The following is a 25,184-nucleotide window of genomic DNA, read 5'->3' on the forward strand; positions in this document are numbered from 1 at the left end:
CTCCGGCGGCGGCCGCTGAACGCGTCACGTCCGGGCTGAGGAAGGTGAGCCCTCCTTCCCGGCGGGCGTGGCGTCATCCGGGAGCGCCGCAGGGGCGGGAGCAGGGAAGCGGAGCGGGACGGGGAGGGCGGCCGGGCTGCCCCCCGAGCCGGCCTCGCCATGGCCCGCCAGCTGATCGGCCCCGCGCTGCCGCCCGGCTTCCCGCGCCGCGCCGAGGCCGAGCCGGGCGAGGACTTCAGCCAGGGTGAGAGCGCGGGGACGCGGCGGCGGTGGGAGAGCGGGGCTCTGCGGGCCTTGTGCCGCGGCGAGCGCGGGGTGCTCCGTGCGGGCAGAGCGGGGCCCGCGGCCGGTGTTCCATAGTGTGAGGTGCTCTGCGAGAGGGATAGAGCGGCTCTGCAGCCCGTGTTCCGCGAGATGCTCCGTGGGTGGGACGGCGGCGCTCCGCAGCCCAGCGTGTCACAGCGCGGGGTGTACACCGCCTGGATGGAGCTAAACTCACCGGGAGGGTCATTACAGTGACTTTTCCGGAGGGAGGGAAGAAAAAACCACGAAAAACAAGCGCCGTATGCGATGGTATGCTACAGATATGAAATGCTCTAAAACTCATTTTAGAAAAATACCGCTTTTAGTCACTTACTTTTGTCCCGCTCAAGTCTCCCGTGCGCTTTGAAGCCTGTGCTATTCAGCAGCTCCAAGAGTGCAGTTAGCGGGTAGGAAAGGAGGAGGCTGGGCCGGTGCAGAGTGCTTTCCTTTGCCAAGCCAAACCACTCCGTCAGCTGTGGTTTTCCAGGCAGAGTGCTTCAGGATGTGGAGCAGAGTGCCGGTCAGTGGGGCTGCGGTGCCTTGCCTGCCAGGGTCTGTCATGTCGAGAGCTGTCACATCAGTGGGATCCCACCGAGACCAGCTGACTGCCAGGCTGGCTCTTCTGCAGTGGAGCTCAGTTTCCCCACTAAAATTCTTGCATGTTCTCTGTCACTAATATCTCTGGAAGCAGCGCTTTGAGCGTTTGTACTCCTTGCCTTTAATCCAGGCTCAAGGCGCTAGTTCATATATTCAGTTTCTAGCAGCGTGTCACTGACCACTGGGTTACTCCAAAGCAAGCAGCTCTGATGGGAAAGGTTTGTCGTGCTTGTCTGCTCTCTAATTTTTTAATCCAGAAGAGGGAGCAGTAGCAAGAGGGACAAAGCTGCTGCATTAGCTGACACCATGGCAACATCAAGCTCTGTGTCTGGCTTTGTGCAGAAACCCTGACTGCACGAGCTGGTGCTGCCTTTCCTGGCCATATCTGTGTTAATGCCTTATTCACTTTCCATCAACACACTGAGCATGCTGCAACTATCTGTATTGTCTATGAACGAAACAAGTTAAGCTTATCCTTAGGCCATGGGTTGTGACATGGGGTGTTTCAGCAGTGTCTAGTTTAGGTTAATCAGCTGAGTTTGTCCCCTCTTTGTCCCTGTGTAAATCAGTTCCATGGTATTGCAGTTGCTCTGGCAACTGATCCAAGAACTGCTTGGAAATTCCTGTGTGAAGTGGGTGAAGGAATTTATTTGCCTTTGAAAACAAACAAATAAAAACCCCAAAGTCCAGCTACTGGCAGGTTGTTTGTTTTTATAATTTTCACCAACTTTTTCTGACTTTGACTTACGGCAGCTCAGCGTCCCTGCTCACCCCATGAGGCAGACTGCTGCAGTGCAGAGGAAAAAAGGAGAACAAGTACTTTGGCATAACACACTTTGCTGTACAGAACTGCAGCTCCATCTGGAGCCCTGCACCTGGAGTGACAAAAATCACACGGTGGGGCTGCCACCAGCACCTTCTGTGCTGCAACACTTGCTGGGTCTTGAGTCAAATGGGCCTAGAATTTGTTCTGTAACAGTTTCTCCTGTGTGTTCTAACTATTTTAAGAAATGCTTCACCTTTGAAAGCTGAACAGCTTTTGCAATATTTTTCTTGTCACAGTAGTCTCACTGATATTTGAGCTGCTTTTCTTGAAGAGCACTTGTTTTTTTAGTCTACTTTCATAGTTTCTGTCTCCCAACAGCAAGAAAGTAGGACTTTGAGCAGTCTGGCAGAGAAGACTCTCAGGCACAAGAGAAGGCTCTCAGACAGACACAAGAAATAGGAGAGTGACTATGTATGATTATGATTGGATTTATTGCTAATACATTCCTTCTGGAGACAATCCACGTGGGAGCTCTCTGCAGCCTTGGGAGACTAGTTGGCCCAGTGTCCAGCAGCATTTTATACCCTTGTGCAGGCTGATGTGCACCACAGTCAGTAGCAAATATCTCAGCCCCCTTGAGCCCCACTCCCACCACCCTCTGGATACAAGCATCCAGACACTTTGTCCCACAATGCCCACTGGTGTTCTTACCACAGGACAAACCACATTGCCTGTGGTGTCAGAGAGGTTGCTAACAATACTTCTGTGACCCTTAATTGGCAGCAGGATGGAAGCAAATGGTAGCTGGACAGACCCAAAAGCTCATCCCTAGTAAATCCTTTACCTTCTTCAGCTTGTCCAGCCCATGGGATGCACTTATTTCCTGATTCTTCACTTCATGATGGTGCTTTGAAGCTGGACTAACTGTGCTCCTGCTGGAAGAATTGTACTTCCTTTGGTCCATTTGTCCCTGCCTCTGGGCTGTCCTTGTACCAGCAGGAAAGGCGTGCTAGGGAATGGCTAAAAATAACCAGAGACACAGAAGGGAGTTTTGTCTGTTTCAGCATTGAGGCTGCATACGGATGTGTTGATGTGTCTGAGTTGATCTACCACTGTGCTGGAGCTGAAAGGCCTTGTCTGTCCTTGGGAGCTTCCCAGTACATGTCTGATGGTGTGGTAGTTTGCTTAGAATCCCCAAATACAGCAGAAATAACCCTAACAAAACAAAAAGTGGCTTTTAATTTGGTTTCCCAATTGACTTAATTTTCTGGCAGATAGTCACCAGAGCCAGCTCATTAATAGGATGGTCACTTCTAGTAGCTTTGAAATATTCAGTTCAATCTCACTTGGTCCTGTTTCTCTCTTCACTATCCCCAACATTTTCTTCTCATACATTTTTATCCCATTGTTATGTTCTGAAGTGTTACAATCTCTGGTTACTTTGTCATTTTTCTGTTGTTCTGCCATTGCTACATCCATTTATCCTCCTCACCTCATTAGGTTTCATTTGCTGACTCTTTGAGCTGTCCTCTGTTCCTTCTTTCATCTGTATTTTTCCACTTTTCTGTGGCTTTTGGGGAATTTCACAGACTTCTGATTAGATCTTGGCCTCCCTCCTCACCCTTTTCTTTCTTTCCTCTCAGAATTTACGCTTAGCAAATTCCATTCCTACCTTTCTGCTCTTTCTTGTGGCTCCCCAAACCATCCTGATCCATAGCTGTATATTTGCCTGTGCTGATTGTTAGTCTCAGTCAGTACCATGATCGTATTAATTTTTAATCTCTTTCCCCTCCATTTCTTTTCACCATGTCCAATGACTTTTTCTTCCTCAGGCTTTAAATGCCTTTTTCCCTTCATTAGTCAGTCTCAGTCTCTGCTTAATTTCTGGTTGTCCTGCTTAGGCTGCAGTTCCACTAACAAACAGTTCTTTCAGGGGAGTCCTGTGTTTTGCAGTGTTATTTTTATCCCTTTTCAGTTTCCTGATCCAGCCTATTACATAGCCCATGCTAACAGTTTTGCCAACATAATAGAGAGGAATTGGGATAAAAGTATGTGTGTTAGTCCTGGTGTTGAACAACATGCCAGTGGGACCAGTCTCCTTCCTTAAACAGTTTTGGTTTTACTAGTTCTGTGCAGCTCACAAAAATACTCCTAATTTCTCTCTTCCTCTCTAGGATCAGACTCATCAAATTGTATCTGCATTTGTTCCTTCCACTCCAAGTCTTTTCTTTTGCATTTAGAGCAAATGAAGTCTGCTTGCATGATGTCAGGGCACCAGGTGGCTGGAGAAAGCAGTTGTGCAAGTTTTGTCTGGGTTTTAAGTGTTTTTATTCAAGTGTTGCTTTTCGTACCAGAAGAGGAGACTTCTTGAAAGCAGTTTTCATTCCTACTTGTCATTAATCTGTTTGTTTCCTTTCCTCTTGAACTTATTTTACCTTTATAGGCTAGGGTGTTGTGTTTGGGTTTTTTCAGCATGGGAGAAGTGGTTTGTTGGGGGTTTTTCTCCTTCCTAGTGCTGAAATGGATTTGTATGTCCCAGTTAAAGTCTTTTCCATTAGAGCAGGATACAAAGAAGTGGCAGATCTGCTGGGATGCTTTGTTACTAGTCTTGTGCTAAACATGATTAAAAGCTTTGTGAAGCTCACTCGAAGGACTTGATTTCTGCCTAGCCTTTGTCAGCTGACAATGGAACCATAATATGCATTAGGTTGTATTTTGTACTATCAAAAAGTTGTAGTTCTTCAACTGGAGATCTAATTTCCTGGTACCATTTATCTTTTCATCTGACCCTTGAGTATTCATAAAGGGAACAATGTCTTTTCCTCACCAAAGCACCTCTCTGTCCTGCAAGTCTTGTATTCAGTGCTTGAGATATTAAGAGGAGGAATGGTGTCTGTGTCTCAGGATGTTAAATCATCAGTAGAATCAAATCTCCATTATATGGCAACGTGGCCTGTTTGTACTGTTTGTGTAAATGGGTGCCTGGCCCTGGATTGGGAAGATTTTTTACCTGGGAACCATTGCTGATTTTTGCTTGCTCCAGCTGACTCCTTGTTGATCCAGCCTGTGAGGGTGTCTGTGTTGGGGGTCTTGTTTGGAGGGCATTTGCTGTTAGGGTCAATGACTATGCTGCTTCTGGACCCACTGCACATGGTGCTATAGCCAAAAAAATCTATAAAGATCAGTGTCTGTTGGTGGGCACAGTGCCAGAAGCAGCTCAGACCCGTTAGCAGTGTTAGTGTCTGAATTTTAATTTGCTGAGATATTACCCCAGAGCATGAAGGTTTTACTGGAGCATGAGAGCTCCATCCACTGCCCTGGCTTTCTGACAGCAACAATTCTTTGAATTCATTTTCTGAATGCCTGAATCATCCCCTTTTCAGCAGAGTACTTAAATCTGTCCATGCTGTTCACATTTAGCTGAACTGGGAATAACCTTAATCATTAAACAATTCCCAAAGCAGGCTGGCAATTAATTTAATACTTTATGGTCACAAATGCTCCCATTTAAAAATTTATGGTCTCCCACACTGTGTATGTACAGATGATGTGTTTCTTCACTAGTAAGCTTCAAATACTTCATTAAAGTGTTTCTTTTAAATATACTGGTTTATGCCACGTCCACTGTACATTAGTTGTTACACAAACAGGGCTTTCTAGTCCTGTTCCAGAGGATGCTCATATAGTAATGGATTAGTCATGTCCTAAGTCAGAACAGTTCAGGGTAGGTTGTTGAGGGAAATAAGGTGCTGAAAGGAGTAGCTTCTAGAAATTTGTTTACATATCTTCTCTAAATGCTGGAGAGAGCAGTGATTAAATAAGCTTAATTCCAAGTAAGTATGTGTTTTGGAAATGCTGTGGTAGATCCTACTTATTTGAAACTTTTGGTAGGTATCCTTATTTAACCTGGTCTAGTAGAAGGGGATTGGAACTAGATAATCTTTAAGGTCCTTTCCAATCCAAACCATTCTGTGATTTTATGATCCCAAATAACTCTGGATGTTCAGTTGCAGGACCAGCACTGCCTCCAGACTACAAAAGCAGCTGTAGCTCAGAAACTCCTGACAGTGATGACGACTCAGAATCTCTTCCTCTACCCAGAGACACAAACAGAGATTCTGAAGATGAGACAGAAGGAGATCCAGCACTCAAGTGAGTATGTTTTTGAATTATTTGTGTATTTTAAAATTGTATTGCAAATGTAATGTGTCTAACTTATGAAAAAGGGACAATGTTGTATAAAAAAAGGTAAACTCTGTACCTGTGTAAAACTTCTGATTACAAGTTCTGCTTGTTCTTCGTGGCCAAGAATGTTTAGCTGACCTGTTTGACACCCTATGGTGGAATTAAACTACTTGGGGCAGTCAGATCTCTGTATTATATGTTTTTATTTTAGTTCTGCAAATTTGCATGTTTATGCTAAGGACTGACACCACTTACCATGTGCATAAGTATTTGGTACTTGAGTTTTTGCCCTGGTTTTGGTATACTGACTCTCTTTGAGAGGCCATAAGATCTCTTTATGGAGATGAATTTATGCATTCAGTTAAGTCAACTCTAATGAAAAAAACCTGAATTGTTTAGCAAGTAACAGGAGTCTGCAGATGCTCTCATTTGTTGGGTTGATTACTCACAATTGCTGTGTTAAGAATTTGTGTGTGTTTGCTCTATAGCCTTATATGAGAGACTAGAAGGCCATTATGCCATCTTAATGAGTGCTAGAGTAATTATTATTCAATTTTTTTTCTTGTTTTCTTAGTCAATAGTTTTTCAGCTAATTAGAATTGAACAGGAAAGATACTACTCAAAATGCAGACAGCATATAAAAATGGAGAAAGTACTGAATTTTAAATTACTTTGTGACTAGAAAATGGTATTTCAACATTATACTAAACTTCTTTCCACAGCAAAAGCATTCTTAACGTTGTTTTTTTTTTTCTTTTTTAAATGTCAGAACGTTTTTGAAGTGAATCTTATACTCCCAATTTTTTAATTGCTTCAAATCATTTTGGATCCTTTTGCACTGTTTCCATGGTAACAGCAGGGTATTTAGTACAGAAGACCCTATGAAATAATTTTATGTGGTTTTTTTTTCCTTTTTAAAATGTAGATAATTGCTATGCTTGTCAAGGTAATTATTAAGTGAAATCTGTATTTGCAGAAAACCAAAAAGAATTCATGAAGATGATGATGATGATGGCTTTTTTGGGCCAGCTCTTCCTCCTGGATTTAAAAAACAGGATGATTCTCCAGAGAGGTAATTAAAATGGAATTATATTCGGATTCTTTTCCTCAAAACACAATTATTTTAGATTAAATGTTTTGTGTCACTATTACAGAACATTTCAGTTGTGCACTTGAGATTGAGAGGATTAGAGGTAATGCTTCCTCCATGTTCTGAGAACAAGAACAGCATTCTCTTGAAACAGAGCACCAGCCCTCCTAGGCCAGGTTGGAAGGAGAGTAAAAGAACTAATGTAAATTTTCCGAGATGTATTTTGGATGTCAAATTTCCTCCATTTCTTTTCATAGGTGTCAGATCAGTAGAGAAAAAACAAATTATAGGTACAAGGACCTGTAGTTCTGTAGTGTTCATTCAGGTCTGTGAGGGACTGGGGCAGTGCTACATGTGTGGTACAATACCATGTCCTTTGCTAATGAATCAAGGATTATTGTTCACATGTCTCCAGGTACAAAACTGCTCTGAACACTGTAGGTTTCTAAAAAAGAGGCTGTCAGGTCGACACAAATAAACATTATTTATGGTCTCTATCAGGAAGCTTTCTATTTGATTGCTTACAGTTAAAAAATACTCCGCCCCCAAAATATTATATGGATTTTCTCTATAGAACTCAGCAGCGTCTCACAGGCTTTTAGTCTTCACATCAATCTGGGCACTTCCTTCTATAATTTGAAATTATAGTCCTTAGTGGAATTGGTGTTTCTAAGGGGATACTTTCTGATGAGAAGTACAGAAGTCCCTTGATCACTTTTATCTTCCTCAGAGCAATAGGAGTTGGTAGAAAAAATAATACTTGCCTGTCAGGTATGAGTTTTCAGTTCCAGGAAAGTGACTCAATTTACTGTTGAGCTGTGTGTGTAGTATACCATCTCAAAAGACATTTCAAAATTAGTGCTTTTTTTTTTCTTTTTAGTTTGCATAAATTTTTATGATACTTGGCAGCATAAAATTTATGTAACTAAGCAAGAATTTATGTAACCAAGGTTATTTGGAAGTATCTCTCTCGTGTGCATTTGGTTCCATTTTGCTGGAATCAAAAGACTCTTTTGTAGTTGTGGGTATCATGCTCAGTGGGATCATTTGGTGCTTTGATGGTCCCACAAACAACTAATTTTTTTTTCCTTTTTCTTGTGTTGGGAATGCACGAAGTAGGATTTTAATTATAAAATTTACCAGGTCATTAAAAATAATGTATTCTCTATTAAAAAAAATAAATGCTTGTAACTTCTAATATCAGCAGAGGCAGCCTTCTTACTTTCTTAATTTTTGACATGGATACTCATGATAAAATGGAAGAGGAAGGGGCCATTCACTCAAGGGTTGCACTTAATGGTCCTTGTGGTTCCCTTCCAGCTCAGAATATTCTGTGACATTGAGGCAAGAGTCTGCTCTGTGTCTGTGACAGATTAAAGCAGTAGAAGGCACTTGGCACTCACTGTATTGTTTTTTCCTACCTCACCATACAATTGCTCCTAGCACACACTGAGAAAGCAGATTGAGGAGAGCTGTTTTGCACCCAGCCTGATTCCCTGAATAGGTGGGAAGAGTGAAATGTGTGGGAAGAGCCTTGTCTGTCTTCCACCCCCGCACACCTGGGAGTCTGGGAGGCGTGTGAGCTGTGCAGGGCGCAGACACAATGCTGCTGTCTGCCTGCTGCATTGCCCTTAGCCTTGAGCAGATTGCCAGCTGCCAACCGAGCCATGAATAATTGAAACAAATGCAGGTCGTTTGTTTCAGCGTATGGACAGGCTGTTTATCAGTTCTGTGTGACATACTCGTTCTTTTAGGAAAGCTTTTATTCTCTTACATCTTTTCCAGACTTGTCAAAGCATCATGTTCATGATTAGGGGCAGCTCGTGTGGCAACCTGCAGCTTGTTGAAAATGGTTTGAATCATTCCAACATAAAATATATATATATGTGAAAAGATTTCCTTCAACTTTGAAGATTATATTGCTGTTTATCAGTGTTAGGTAGAAGTACAGCACTCATAAATATTTCTGAAGTGTTCACACATCAAGGTAAAGAGCAAAGGGGATCTTAAAAAAATTTATGTTATACATCAGAAGAATGCTGAAACACCCATCTCAAAATGTACATTAGCAAGGACTTCCAAGTCCAACAGCAGTCTTTGGAGAACAGTCTTTGCCATGTATGAAATGCAAGAGTCCTTAAATTAACCTCTGCTTAGACCATAAGTTTGGGGGGTATTTCTGACATGGTACAGGTACTGAAGTTACCTACAGCAGTAAAATGTGTTTACCAGTTATTTATTAGTTAATATATTATTAGAGTAAATGTATTATCAGAGTTAAAATATTACAAGTATTTAGATTTAATTCACCTGTTTGGAGACCCTTTGGATATCCAGGAAACTGTCAAGGATCATGTCACCTCTGTAGTGCTGAGGAAAGACTGAAGAGATATTCATGTAGTGGAAAAGAAAAAGCATAAGGATTGGAAAGGATGGGAAGGAAGCATATGAAAAAACTACTTTTCTGTTCCCTAAAGGGCCTTTGAGCTGTGACAGAATCAAGAGAGAGCATTTGGGATTGGTTCTTTTTCACAGCCTGCAGAGATACAGCCCACAAAAGAGATGTTCATACATATATATTTCAGTAGAGAGCTTTTTTTTATAGTTTGATTTCTCTGTCTCTCCATGCAGATTAAAAGTTCTTGTCTACTAAAATAAAAGATTCTTTTTGCTATATCTGTGTAAGTTTAAACTCTTTACATTACATTAGGAATTTAAAACATGGTCTTAACTAGAAAGTAGTCATGAAAGAAGGAAGATAAAATGTAGCAGCTAGGTGGAGATGGAACTTCAGAATTAACCCAGACTTCTTGCCTGGGTTTAAAACCTCACCAGTGGCCTGGCCTGAGCTAATATTTATTGCTCCTGCGGGTATATCTGTGGTTGGTTCTTCCAGGAGACTTTGTGTTTTTTATTTCCCCTCTTTACACCTTGGCAACAATATCACTACAGCAGGGCTGTCCTGATTAGATTAAGTGGGATGGAGTAAAGGCCATAATTAGCAAATTCAATTCAGGTGTTGTTACATTTAATAACCTAAAGCTCACAACTGAAGGTCATAATAAACAAAGTCTACTCTTACATTGTGAGAATACTGTCAACTGGATATGTCTTCAGGTGACAGTTAAGTTTTTAATTAGTTTTTATTAGCTTTAAAGACTATTATGGTGGATTATTGAGAGTAATCCACATTCAAAAGACTTTCAATACAGCAAGCACAATTTCTTTGAGCTCAGTTTGTAGTAGTCTTTTCACCACTGAAAAGAGATTCTCACCTTTCTGTGTTTGTGGGGACAGCTGATTACCATTTCTTGCAGAGCTGTTGCTTAAAAACAAATCAGTGAAGTTACCTGAATTACAGAATACAGAATTACAGAATTATTTTACCTTCTCTTTCCCATTCCAAGGTAAAATAAAATCAGAGAGGTTCACTGTTTCTGCTTATTAAAGGACAATGAAACTGAGGCGCAAGACAGGAAGAACTAAATTGGGTTTGTTGATTGTTTAGGAGGAGTGTGTATTAGTCTTATCACCCTTCATTGCTCTTGAATCTGGTGAAGGGAGCTAGGGAAGAAAAAAATGGATTTCCTTGACTACATGCTGCAACTTTCCTGGTTCTGTTTTTTTTGCATCAGATCTGTCTGCACAGGTCCTCCTGGGAAATGGAAGCACTCTTATTCAGTTATTTCTACAGTATGTGTGCACAGGGGCACACTTGGTGGGGGGAGGAAGGAAAGTCATACTTCTCATTGATGTTTGATTTTTATTTTTATACTGATCTATTTTTCCCCCTCAACTGAAAAAACAAGATTTTTTTTTTCCTCTGCTGTCAAGGCCCATTATAGGTCCTGCATTACCACCTGGCTTTAGGAAAGCTTCAGAGGACACCAGAAGTAGCAGATGTTTCATAGGACCATCTGTTCCATCAGAATCCCGTCCCCAGGTTTGTGCAAAGAGAAGCCTTTTGTTTTAGTACAAGCTATCTGAAATGGTTAAACAAGTTGCAGCCTGAAAGAGACTACCAGACACTTCTTAGGATGACAGTTTAATTTTGGACTATAAAGTGTCTGGCATATTTTTGTTAGAGTCAAATACTTGAGCATAAATAAGCCTTAAAAAAAAAAAAAAAAGAAATAAAAAAGACTGGCCTGGTTTGTTGTGCTTTTGTTGTTAAATAGATGGTGCACTCACTGGACACAGGCAATCTTGGCATCCTAAAGTATAGGCAGAAAACACATCTTCACTTCCTTACAGATGTTCACTAGTGGCTACAACCTTTAAATAAGTTTATCCAAAAGAATACAATCAAGAGTGGCATTACAGTGTCACTAAATTGTTCTTAGCAATTGCAGGACAATACCTGTAAATAGGAGTGAGGTGCAGGCCAGTGACACTGACATGCCTTTTAGGCTCACGTTTTTTGACTTTTCTGGTCATGTTATGTAAAAACTAGGTAGAAGTTCTGGTTGCAAAATAATGCATGTGCTACTAAAGTGGAACAAGATGTGTGATAAAATACAGCTATGGGGAAGGTTGAACTCCCTGAACATGGGCTTCCAGCACCATTCTTAGGGATCCAAATTGCCCATGGGAGGGCCTGGCAGGTAGGGAGTAGCACTTTTAGAAAAGGTCATACCCTTCTTGAGCAGCACCTAAGTCAGGCAGGAGACCCTAAGACACCAAAAATGGTGCTGGATACCAATGCTTAGGCAAGTGAATCTCTCTCATGCTGTGTTAAACTGAATATTAATTCCTTGGGAGGATTAATGGTTATTCTGTTTATTTTAGAAACACTTACATTTTTACATTTAACTCCCAGATACTATGGGAGATGCTAGACACGCTAGGAAGGAAGGATGCAAAGGCTGCTCTGAGACTTCACTTTTTTGGTTAGCAGTTGCAAAGCATATAATTCTCCAGCCTCCTACAGTGAGTGGTGTTGTAATTCATCGTGCAGAAAGATTATCTGACATTTCTGAGGTACTCATCGTCTTATAACTCCAAATAATGATTAAGCAATTTATCATAGTGACAAATCTCTTGAGGCAGAGATGTCTGCTGTCTGCTTTTATATTTTGAAAACAAAAAAGTCTCTCTTCTCATAAATACATCTTCTAGCATCAGCTTTTTTACAGGTATTACAGAACTTACCTTTTTTCTCTCCCTAGTAGTTATCTTTTTGTTACCTCCTCCTAATAATACTCTTTTTCTTATTTTTTTAATATGAGTAATTTCTTGTTGGCTTTTTAAAAAATGTATTTAATTATTTTGTATTCAAGTACATCTTTAGAGGCATGCTGACTCTTCACTTTGCTTTAGTGAATCTAATGACTCACCACCTTGTGTATTCTCAAGTAATGTTTTGTGCTTCCTGGCTACACAGCCTTGTCATCCTACTCCCATTGCTTTATCACGCACAGTCAGACTGTAGCAAAATCTTTGCACTTTTGTAGATATTGGGCACCTTAGCTTTGCTCTCAGGGCACTGTGGCATCACAATTTTCTGTATTGTTTTGCTTCCATCCACATCTGTGCTGTTTGAACTTGGAGGGAGGCACCCGTGACCTTTCTGTACAACCCCTGGCAAGTAGGAAGATTTTTATTGACGTCTAGTCCCTAACAAATTTAATTTTTTAGCCCTTCTCCAAAAAATTCCTTAGAATGTGATGTCAGAATCATGGAATCATTAAGTTGGAAAAGCCTTCCAGGATCGTTGAGTCCGACCTTTGACCCATCACCACCTTGTCAAATAGACCGTGGCACTAAGGGCCACATCCAGTCATTTTCTGAACACTTCCAGGAATGGTTACTCCACCACTTCCTTGGCAGCCTGTTCCAATGCCTGGTAACCCTTGCAGTGAAGGAGTTCTTCCTGAACGGATCCATGAGGGATCGAAGAAGTGAATGACAGAGGCAAAGGATTAGTTGGAGATGCTGGACTTGCAGGGGCATAGTACCATGTGTGCCATCACTACCCTACCTTGCACTTCATTCTTTCTGACATCCTTACAGCATCTCAGCTCAAGACAGTTCTTGCAGTGTGAAATTGTGATCCTTATTAGGGAAATGCATCCAAACGTTGCTGGTGATGGTGAAGCCCAAAATATAGAAGTTGTATGCTTGTGTGTTCCAAAACTCACCCCCGACCACAGAGGCTGCGTGGCTGTGTGCAGAGCAATGTAACATAGCAGGGCTTTGTGTGCTGCCGCTGCTTTTACCAGCAGCCTGGCCTCAGACTAGAGATGCTGCTTTTGGCCAAATGGAGACAAAGTATCCGTGTTCAAGTGCTAGAACAGGTCTCTTCTGGAGTTCTAATCCAGGTTTTTATTGTCTGGGAAATGTGTTACATTAGATTTATATGCTCTTCTAGACAAAGTCATTCTAATTCTATAAAGCTGAAGTGTTCCTTGATGCTGTTAGCACTGTGTTTGAAAGAAATGTTTTATTTTTGGAAGCTGACAGATAGTAGCGAGGACGAAGACAATTTAATAGGCCCAATGCCTGCAAAAGGACCAGTGGAGTCTGATGTGGCTACAGAGTTTGAACGCAGAGCTCAGAGAATGAAAGAAAAGCTTACTTCAGCAGACAGCGTGAGTTGGATTTCTTAATTTATAGTATTTGGTTGCTGGAGTGCATTTGTCTTTCTCTTTGCCTATTGCTGTGTAAACCTGGTTGCAGTTCTACTTGGGATGCGACCTGTGTGCAGGTGTTAAAGAAGAACAGTCTATGATTTCTACTGGAAGCCAAGAGATTCAGACAGTAATTTTTGATTTTGCTTTTTTCACTCTTCCCTCCACTCCTATTTCTTTTGCAAAGGATGAACCCAAACAAGTTACCAGGGAATCATGGATGACAGAGCTTCCACCTGAGTTAAAAAGCTTTGGATTTGGCCCAAGAACATTCAAAAGACGAGCTGATGACAAATCAGGTGATAGATCTATTTGGACAGATACTCCAGCTGACAGAGAGAGAAAAGCTAAGGTGAGCATTTATTTATTCATTCATATACACTTGCAGGCAGTAGGTGTTACTGATGTTCTGTGAAAATAAAGATACTGTGTGTTGGTCGTTGAAATTTTCTTTCACAGATTTTTCTTTGTTATTAAAATTTACTAATTCAGGCTTAAAGATAAAGGCAATGAAGTAACAACATTAAATATCATTGATATGCATTTATTTCTGCTCCCTTTTTGCAGTTGTCAGATACTCTGTATCAGCTCATTGACTTTCCAATTAGCATGTCCAGTTTCTTCTTCCATCAAGCTGAGCAGAAAATATCTGATAGCCTCTCTCATGGCCTTTACTTTAATTAAATCTGGAGGGTAGATATAGATTTGCTTGCTTTTTACTTCAGACATTCTGATTACTATAGCATGTGATTTTCTTCTACTCATCAGGAAAGAGAAGAGGCAAAAAAGTCAAGCAGTAAGGATAATGAAGAAATGGTATTATCTGGGAGGGACAAGAGGCTTATTGAGCAGGTGACTTCATACAATGTAAGTGTAATCACAAAATACTTCCTCTATTTCCTTTAGTTCTTCACTTTTCTTCTGGTTCTTATTTCTAGTGCTTCTGGTTTCCATGGTGATGCCACTACGGTTTTCCCTTTTAGTGCCCAAACCTGCTGCTGTTAGAAGATATTAAAATGCTTGGCATTAACATTAACAAGAGCGGGATTGGATCTTCTGCAAAGTGACAGAATTTGGGTTTGTGTATATTGCTTCAGTTTTAGATGGTAATTTCCTTCAATCATTCCCATGTCAGGACATGGTTGCTGGACCTTAGTTCAAATATTAGCTTGCTTCACCCAATTACTGACATCCCAAGCATAAAACAACAATGCAGGTTTAACTTTTAGGCCAACATATGCACTAATCTAAAAAAGGGTTGATGGGCTAAACAGGTCACTGCATTAATTACCCTCTGTCATTAATTACATTAACTGCTCATTACAGGAACTTCACCACATGTCGTTTTTCTCCATCTCTACAGGAGCAGATAATGTTTACAGACAGATGTTGATTACTAGAAATCTGAACTCCATGTCAAATTCCCTCTCATTTTTCTGTCTGTGAGCTCTGTGCCTCGAAGTGTGTGGACCACTGCCTTCCTTACAGCTCTTTACTTCCAGTTCTTCCCTGATGTATGGCCCGAACGCTTACGGAAGGCAGTCTTGTCTCTTGGACAATTAACTTGGAAATCACATCTTTGTCTTATTTTACATGTTTATCTGATAATTAATTTAAATTCTGATCATTTATTTGTAATTCATTGTCATAGGTTTCTCCTGACTTAGAGACTTGCAAATCCAAAGCTATTAGCATTCTGTCTTAAGATTCTTCTTTAGTGTCTGTTTCTCCTATCACTATGAATATAGTAGAATAATTTTCATGTGAAACTATGGGTTTTGCTCTCTGCCATTGGTGGAATAAAACATCCACAGGCCTTTCCTGATTCTAAGATTCATGGAGTTGTCTCAAAGTTTAAGAACATTGTTTCTTGGGTTGTTTTGTTGTTTGTTTTTTCTTTTTTGTTAAATTAGATATTTTCTGATTTTCAGGTGATTGTTGTGGCTATTTTTCTTTTAAAGTTTTTTCCTCTATTCTTTCCCATTTCTTTCTCCACTGACATTTACTAGAACAGATTTCATTCTTAAAGTAGTTTCTTCTTTTGATGCTGATGCGACATACATTCTCTGGTGCAATTTTGTCAACGCAGATACGGTTACATCATGAATAAGTGTTGTCTATTTTCCATGAGAATCTTTTCTTAACTCATGCATAAGCTATTATTTGCATATGTGATGTAGTAAGTGTTTGCACAGGAAGTGAAGGAAAATCATGAGAAAACAGAACTGCTCAGCTTTTGCATTTTTTGATGAGAGAATTGGTTTAGATACACAAATGTGCTGTACCTGAGTAAATGAGGGGCTCATGGTCTTGGGAGTGCTACCCTGCTCCTGTGTGAAACCAGCAGAAGTTTTATGTTGTATTTGAGTGGGATCATGCTCTCTAAGAAATCCAGCTAAAGCCACTGAGTTGGCAAAACACATGCTCCAGCTCAAACTGTGACTTTGTCCTGTGGGCTTTCAGCAGATGATTCAAAGTTAGGAGCACACATTTAAAAACCCATCGTACTGCATGAAAGATTGAAAGGGTGTCTAGCTTGTTCCTGCCCCTAGCAGTGACCAAATCCAGGTGCTTCGGGGATGTGTTTAGGACACTAGGCCTGTACTTTGAGGTATTTCTTTGGACATGGTATCTTCATTCTACCAATAATGTCAGAGCAGCTTTTATATTTCTTTTGCATTATGTTTATAATTTATCTGCATTGTCTGTGAAGATTCAACAACATCATGGCTACCTACAACGTTATGGCCATCTACATCAGTGAATTTTTAGTATTTTAGCCTAGCCAAGATTGCTCACACTTTCTACTCCATGTATGCTAAATTTATCATTCTATATCCTGGTTACTAAGCTGTCTTCTTTTTCTGGAATTTTAAGCCTTCCTGACTTCAGTCTTTCCATTTGTATTTTCTGTATGTTGTTGTTGATATTCTTTAATACTTTACTTCCTCTTCCTCCCCATTTTTTCCAGGAGTCAAAGAGGTCAGAGTCTCTCATGGACATCCACCAGAAAAAGCTGAAGAGCAAAGCATCTGAAGAAAAGAGCAAACCTCAGGAAAGGCGGCCATTTGACCGAGAGCAGGATCTCAAAGTCAATCGCTTTGATGAAGCACAAAAGAAAGCTCTTATAAGAAAATCCAGAGATCTGAACAGTAAATTTGAGCACAGTAAAGGCAACATGTTTTTATAAGATGAAAGCATTAAGCTTTTTTGAAGTGAAGTCCATTAAAATTTGAATACTTAATTTTGTAAGTATTTTTCTGTAAATATTTGTATGCAAAATAAATATCCTGATGTTTAACTATTTTTCCTTGTCTGTAAATACTCTCTTAGGGAGGATCATCTGTACTAAAACTAAATTAGTAAAGGAAAGTCCTGGTATAAAAAAAAATTAGAAATTTGCTACTTTAAAACTTTGATACATATATTTTTTTGTTGTTTGCATAAAAATAATTAATTAAAATAGGTGGGTTTTTAAGGAGCTCTAGATTTAATCTTGCAATGGGGTTGGCAGTTTTGCTTTTTCTCCTGCCTTGCTTAAGATACTCTTTCTGAGCCTGACCTGAAGGCCATGGAAAAATCCCCTTTACATTTGTGTGCAGAACATTGCTTGACTGGAGTTCCTGCAGGGGAGTATAAACTCAAATGGCAGCTTTTACATTTGCCCAGTGCTTTTATTTCTCTGATTCTGTGTCTGTACATAAATACAGGTTTATATGTATGCAGTACTGTTACTGTACTGTAGCAGGAAGAGCTAGGGGTAGCAGGAGTAGTAAAATCTCAAGGTTTTCAGAGTTAGTTGTAAAATGGTTGTAGATGAGAAGAGAAAATCTAATTTGAGTTTCAATTTGTAGGGATTGTCATCAGAAATCCATCTTTTTTTTAGCATGTACTGTGTGAAAATCAAAATAAGTCCTATTTTGTCCATTAATTCGCAGACCAGAGCTGCTCTTCTGTAAGGAAGGAAATAAATCTGATGTTTTAAAAAGTCTACATTCGTGTTTAGAGTTCTTTACCTCTTCTGTGAGTTAGCTGCAGAAAGGGTTAAACCTTGCAGTGGGCTGCTCAAGGAGGTGGTGGAGTCAGCATCCCTGAAGGTGTTCAAGAAACAGCTGGATATGGCACTCGACGCTTTGGTCTACACAGTGGTCATCAGTCAAAGGCTGGACTCAATGATTTAGAAGTCTTTTCCAACCTAAATGATTCTGTGATTCTGTGGTAATTATTTAAAATTAGACCTGTGCTTTTTTACCCTTTGTCTCAAATGTTCAGGATTGTTCCTAAGAAGTTACTGGAAGTAGCTATACATGAAAATAATTTTATATATGAGATGTTGGTAATTTGCTTGGAGGTATAAATACTGTGGGGTTTGCTGTAATTTGAAAAAAATTCCTATAGTTTGAAAAAAAGCTACCCTGAGAGATGGTGTCTGGGTTACTTCATGTTTAATTGAGCAGTGACTTAACAACCTCCAGAAATGAATAGTTAAAAACTTGGTCTTATTGCATTTGTGTGTGAGCTGGAGACACAGGCTTGATGTGCTGAGAAGTCTTGGAGAGTTTCCGATGTTGCAAATGACTGCTTACGTGGAATGCATTTAGATACCACTTCTTTTCTAATGGACAATTTATTTTGCCAGCTGAAAAACCTGCTGCCTTCAGGAGAAAGATTGATTTTGTATTGTGTTTGCTTTTTATCAGTTTTCAGTTCCTGAGCCTTCTGTTTTGAGGTGAGAGGAGGGTTTAAATAAGGGCTATTTATTTTTCTTCCCCTAATACAGACTTCTCTTGCCTCATGCTTTTTTAACTCAGCAAGCAAGGCCTCATTAAGATTCTACTTTCTGAGCAAATGTAGATTTCTTTATTGGAAAAGCAGTATTAGAAATGTCTGGGACTTTTTTAGGCAACTGAAGCGATGACAGGGTGAGGATGGTATGACTAGCTAAATCTTCACAGCTGAGAAAAAAATTACTTGATGAGCACATCGTGCAGTCCTTGCTCATTCAAAGTCTGGAGCGAGGATGAGGGCTGCTTGTATAAAAATTTTGTTGTTGTTGTTCTGTGCTGTTTTGATTTTTGTTCTTTGGCCCCCCTTCCAAACTGAGGACTGGTCATCAGATGTCACAGATGGCCAGGTCCAGTTGGCTCCTGGCTGTTTGCTCTCTGGCCTGCCTGGCCCCATCATGGTCTCCTGCCCTGTCCAAGGCCATGCTTGAGAGGAGGCTCTGTAGTGCTGCTCGAGGGGAGAGCTCTCATAACGGGGGTGCAGCAGCCCTTTTGCCATCATGCACTACTCTTCCCTCTGTGGGACACGTGGTTCTAATTAATGAAGCCTTGGTGTGAGCTGGGAACTTGGTTTTGACTCTGCTTTCGCTCCCCCCACCCCCCCGTGGCAGCTTCTTAAAGACTTGATGGTATCAGTGTTATGAGCTTGAGGTGGGGGAAAGTGGAGTTTTGAGAGTTCAAACTTTTCATTACTTTGTGTAAATTGCATGAACCTTTAAACTGAATTCACACACAAACTTGTCTCTTACTCATGCCAAGCCATCCCCTCAAGCAGTCATTAGAAGAAGTAACTCAGTAAGTTACAAGCTCTGTAAGCTTTCATGGGAAAAGATGAGACCTCTTCTACAATTTGGACAAGTTGTAAAGCTTTTCTGCTGCAATGTTAGGAGGTCTTTTTTTCAGAATCTCATTTGAAAAACCAGAATCTATTTTACAGAGAATCTTCACCATAATTACTATGCAGTGTTTCTGGTAACCAGCTCCCAACACAGATTTAATGTATGCTGTTGCTATTCTGCAGTGCCAGCCCATGTCACACCATACTGACTCCAGGCATATCAGGAAATCCTGTTTTGTAAAAAAAAATGTCAGAGAGGTTTTCCTGAATGTGAAAAGTCTACCAGCCTAGATTTTAGTGTGCTTACCTTTGATTTGGGCTGGCATAAGCATCCTTTATTTATACTGATGTTGAACATTCCTGCTCAAGAGTGAGGTCTCCCTCTTCTGAAATGGTAAATAGGTGTGTAATTCACAGTATAGTCAATAAAAAGAAGGCTTTTGTGGTAGGCGTATGATAAATTGGGTGTTTTAAAGGAATTTTAAGGAACATTATATGTTAACAAAAAAGAAAGGGAAAAGAACCAAAAAACAATCGTTGAGTTTGCTGTTACCAAGGAACAATTAAAAGCAATAAAGACATTTCTAGAAAACTTACTGATTGCTTTGTATGTGTCTTCAAGACAAATATATTGAGCTACTGTGCTGTCTGAGATGGAAAATTTTGTTAGAATATGATACAGTAATACCTAGGTAAATCTCTGTCTTGGCTCTTCCAATGCAAACACTTATTTGTGGAGTTATTTTTTGCTTTTGCTGTTGCAGAATGGATATTGGTGGATGCCCCGTGCATGTTGGCTTTCCTGGGATAAAATGCATTTCCCAAATAATCAGTGGCAATAGAAATGTGTTTTATTTAGGGCTTTGATGGCATCATATTGATAGCACCAAAATGGCATTGTAGAAATATCTTTCTTTTAGAAAGAAACATTAAGATGAAACATTAATATATTTCAGTCCAGTAGGAAAGGGGGTTTTCCACATAAAAGAAGATTTTAAATGCTCCAGAAGATTCCAAGAGTTCAGGGCTAATTGAGCTTGAGGACTTGTTTTGTTTCTGAAATGTAAATTTGTTGTCATTTCTGTCCAGCCATTTACAAATCACACGATGATTTAAGAGTCATATAGCATTAAAAATCAGAATCTGAAAACTTTCTGTGCATGCATCCTCAGCTCCTGCCACCCAGCTTGTGTACAGTGCATATAGTTTCTAATTGCATAACTACCTAATTCTCAAATAAAACACATGTATGTGTTTTCCTGTCCTTATGAATTGCATGCAGTGGTTTAGATGCTGGGGGGGGAAAACCCAACAAGTTCTGCAATGTCTTCCAGACAACCTCTTCAAATTTTTCTCATGTGCTCACAAAGATGGTTGAGAAACACAATTGCGGCTCCCTGTTGTTGTGCACCTCTGAAATGCATCTTTCTGACGCTTCCAGCTCTGGCAGATGTATGGGAAGTGATGACCCTCAACAGGATCTCACACAAATGTGGCATTTCTGTTCTTTCCCAATAGGGCATGAAGGCTGAGGCATTACCTGTGCAGGGCTGATTTTTTCATAGCAGCCGCTTCTGGATCCTCCCAAAGTGGCTGTCCTGCAACAGACAGTTCATCCTTTTTCTTACATTGGTCCTTAAACCAGTAATAAGTCCCACTGCTCTTTGAAATTACACCTATTTCAAATCAGCACAGAAATCAAGACTTACTTTTAAAAAGCAAAGTCTTTCTTTCAGAGTGGGAATTTAAGATGTCTAGGAGACAGCAGCACAAACTGTCAGTTCAGCAAGAGCAGATGCAGCTGTGACTTCCTCCAAATAAGTATTCCAGACATAAATATTCAAAAACAATTTTCATAAACAGATTTAGAGGAAGGGGGGGAAAAATGGATGACCCAGGCTCTCAGCTGCTTAACATTGCAACTGCTTGCTTCACTTCATAGGGCTGTAGCCACTTGTCCTTGCACATGTGACACCTGGCCAGGAGTTTGACAACTTGGGGTGAGTTACATCTTCTCTCTGTCCTTGCCTGACTGTCTCTCTCAGAGAGCCTTGCTGGTACCTGGACAAGCCCCCAGCTCACATCCCTGCTGCAGCTGCACCACTCAGCCCTCCTCTGCTGCTCACCAACCAGACCAGCATCACGTTGGCTCTGCTCACACACACCCACTCAGACCAGAAAGAACACTCTGGTTTAAACCAGATAAAAATAGGTTTTAATGAGAATACAGAACAGATTGGAGTGATCAAGTGCAGGCAGGACTCAGGCAAGCACACTGACCTGCCCTTTTTATACTCTTTTTTTTTTCCCACACTTGCTCCTTTACAATCCACCTCAATTCCTGCCTCTCCTCACTTTTAATCCATCCCTAACATCCTGAACTAAGTCTTGTACATTCCCACGGCCCTTGGAAAACATCCCAAAATAAGTTGTAGACAATCCCAAAAATGTTTTTTCCCACCACAGAGATGGGTATAAGACTCATCCCTCAATGAGCCTCATACCCATCATCTTCTTGTAAATACCTCTAGGTGTTTCTCCATGACCCACAGGAGGGTCATGTGTCTGCTCTGCAGGGCCTCACATGCCATTGACACCGAGGCCATGGTAGCCTACTGATCCTTTCCACTGCTTGGAGTCCCCTTTTTTCTGGTCAGCTGCTTTGTACCTCTCCTGCCAGGGCAGTGAAGGGTTGGCCTGACCTAGAGGGACATTTGAGCTGTGTGAAAGCAAGCAAGCCAAGCTCCTACTGCTGCTTCCCTGTGCAGCACCACTCCCCATCTGATGCCTCACAGCACCAGGAGATGGTAAATCAAAGTGGTGGGTTCCCACGGAGGGAGAAAAGGCACAATGGAAAAAGAGCAACTTCAGGAAAAGGAGACCAGCTGGCTGCTGGTGTGTGCAAAGCCTGCAGCCAGGGGGAAGCTGTCTAGAAGCAATGAAGGTGTTCCTGTTGTTTCCAAGGTAACTTCCATCTTCTGCCACCCAGGTGAGGCTCAGCCTTTATCATCATGTGAGCAGAATACAAATAATGGACCTGATGTGGAAAACAAAGCACACACAAAATGCCATGTGTTACTCCAGCTGCTCTGCTAGTCATTTCTCACCTTCCACATCAGCCTACTGAGGCAAAGTGACAGGAACAAGGAATTCATCCACAGCAGCTGAACCTTCCTGACTCGCTGCCAGATGGAAGTCAGCTAATTCAAAATTATCATAGTGGCTTTCCAACTGGAGTTACAACTCAGGAGCCCAGGAACCTCATCAATGCACAGCACTTTGGTGCCCACATCACATGGATCTGACCTTCCCATGCTCATCTGAGAGGATCCATGAGTTCTCCAGCTTGCATGGGCACCAGCTAGGCTTGGCTGTCACCTCAAAGCCATCCTGGGATCTTCTAGGGAAATAAAGGAGTGAAGGCTTCTCAGAATTTGTCTCTGGGGCAACCACAAGAGGGCTGGGCTTCTGCCACTGAACCAAGTGGCACTTGTATGGAGTCACATGGGTCAGATGTTATTGACCTCTGCACCACCTGTGACAAAAGTCACTGGCTTTTAATTGCCTCTTCAAAACCAGCACCAGAGAGGAAAAGAGGAGTGAGAGGATGTGCCCACAGTCACATACTGAGTACAATACTTTAATCCTTTGATGTATGCATTATTGTCCACAAAGGGAGTTTCCAGGAGCAAAGAAACTTAAGGGCATCGCTTTGTGAGGTTCTTGTGTCATTATCATGCTGTGCACAGGCAGGGAGCCCACACTAAAAATACCAACCTTCCACAGAGCCCTCCCAGGACACACTGCCAGGTTGTGGCCCTGCTGCTGCCCCTGGCCCAGCATCTTCTCTCCAACTCCTTTTCAGAACAGAGACCTCAGCAGGGAGAGGGACACAAGTGCCGGACTGAGCTGTTAGGGCAGAATCTAGCCCAAGACCAGCACCACAGTGCTGAGGGCTATGAGGGGATAGTCTTTAGGAGGTTTCTGCTCAGTATTGATACTCTAGAAGGACAAGTCCCCTTGCCCCAGAAGGGGACCTGCAATTATACTAAATGCAAACATTACCTGAAAAACATGGCAGCAGGAGGCCCTCCTTTCCAGGTATTTGCAATTTTCTTGGAAGCTGGCATTATTTATTCCAGGTGTCAGCTCTATTCACCCACAAGACCCTGTGTCACAAAATATCCCATCAACATGACTTTTTTAGAGTATTTCAAAGGAAAAACCCCAGCACTGCCAATACTGAAGAGTTCATAGCACTGTGTGCTAAAAAGCTCTGGTTTGGAATATGGACTTAAACTTGGGAGAGGCAAATTTGGGACTCTTCCTAGCATGAGGAGTTTGTTTTTCTTTTTTTTTACCAGATATACCTCCACCTACAAGCCCTCAACCCTCTCACAAATGCTGAGAAGAAATGTGTTGGTGCCTAAGAAGCAGCTCCCCAAGACCTGCTCTGGCAATGCTGTACCCCAGGCAAGGAGGCTGGCTGCATGCATGGTTGGGCTGCAGCAAAGCCAGGATGAGTGGATCTGTGAGCAGGGAACCTGCCCACCCCAGAGGATCAGACTTCTCCATCTGTGTGGCTGAGCTGACCAGCAGGAATCTCATGGCTTGCTCTCTTGAAGGATGTGGAGAGATCTACTTCGCCTTGTCAGCTTCTGGAATGAAAAGATGTAACACAACCAGCAGCTGAGGCAAACAGTAAAATTTCTGTCCCATACCTATTTGTCAAATCCTGCTCATCAGGGTCCTGGAAAATGGAGTGTGGAAGGAGCTGCCTGGTCACCCACCAGTTGGTGGTGATTTTCTCTAGTACTCAGAGATGGGCATAGCCCAACAAATTGACACCTCCTGGAACACGGACAAGCGAACTTGTAACCTCTCATTTGGGTTTAAGCACACAGAAAAAGCAGAAATCCAAATAGCAGTAGCAAGTGAGATGATACAGGCAGCTGAAGCATCATGCTATTTTGACTGCTGTACCCCCTCAATTAGCAATTGAGTAGTCTTGGTTACAGAGTCATATTAAAAACTCTTCACCAGGAGGAATTCTTGGTTTAGCAGCTAATATGAGAGAGTGAAAATCTGCCAAATGCTTGGGAATTCAAAATGCACTAGGCACAACTTTGCAAAGGCAAAAGAAAGCTTCTTTCTCAGCCTGTCAAAAGATACAGCCTTCAACTCTTCAAAAGAGTCAGCTGGGACGAAGTGCTTCCAAAAGGCAACATTCCTTACAGTGTAGTTGTTCAATTTCTGATCTTCCAGCCTTGATTCTCAAAGAAAATCCTACAATATCTTTGTGAGGTAAATCTGGGGACTGTATCTCATTACTTTCCTGAATACTAATGTTTTAGAATACATTACCATCCTCCACTCTGCACCTTTCCCAGTTATCAATCTCCCAGTGCTCTGCATCACACTACTATTATTCTACAAATTACCTGCATCTCTTTTCCCCCTAGGATATAATCACCAATATAGTCTTTATATTCCATGCTGTCAGATGTCTAGCTCAGACACAGGTCTAATTAAACCCAGAACAATTGTACCCAAGATGCAGTTAGGTTTGAAATTCATCTCATCTTTTCTGAGGACTGTACATGCTCCAAAACTCATCTGCTTTCTTCAGATATACTAGGTGGCTTCAGAAATCTATTACACCTACATAAAAATCTTTATCTCGAAACCTTTGCTCTTACAATACTGGCATGCCAAAAGCCTTCATAGACTGCGAATAGGAGGGGCAGCAGGGGAGTGACTGGATCTGGTTTCTAAAAAATAGAGATGTGACACTATGACATGCTTCACAGAAAATCTTAAATTCTCTTTCACAGGACAGAGTGGGGGTTGAGCACTAATTTAAAATAGATGCTCACTTTTGAGTAGCAACAATGACCCATAGCTACAAATTCCTGCAAACTCAGACTGTCCTTCAGTCCTTCAGCCCCTGCACTCCCTCAGGAGACTCCTCTCCATAAGGGAAGCAGCCTCT

At 41.4% G+C, this 25,184-nt stretch overlaps 1 protein-coding gene across 1 annotated transcript; it reads left to right on the forward strand.

Moving 5' to 3' along the window:
• Positions 1 to 83: 83 nt before the first annotated feature.
• On the forward strand, positions 84 to 17,502 carry GPALPP1 (GPALPP motifs containing 1). The gene is made up of 8 exons (XM_084226167.1): positions 84 to 244; positions 5,674 to 5,818; positions 6,828 to 6,923; positions 10,776 to 10,884; positions 13,397 to 13,531; positions 13,758 to 13,922; positions 14,339 to 14,437; positions 16,542 to 17,502. Exons 1-8 carry the CDS (start codon positions 160 to 162, stop codon positions 16,758 to 16,760), a joined length of 1,053 nt encoding a protein of 350 aa, XP_084082293.1. The 5' UTR covers positions 84 to 159; the 3' UTR covers positions 16,761 to 17,502.
• The last annotated feature ends 7,682 nt before the right edge of the window (positions 17,503 to 25,184 follow it).

This window comes from Fringilla coelebs (assembly GCF_963513975.1).
Source record: "Fringilla coelebs genome assembly, chromosome: 2".
Classification (NCBI taxonomy): Eukaryota; Metazoa; Chordata; class Aves; order Passeriformes; family Fringillidae; genus Fringilla; species Fringilla coelebs.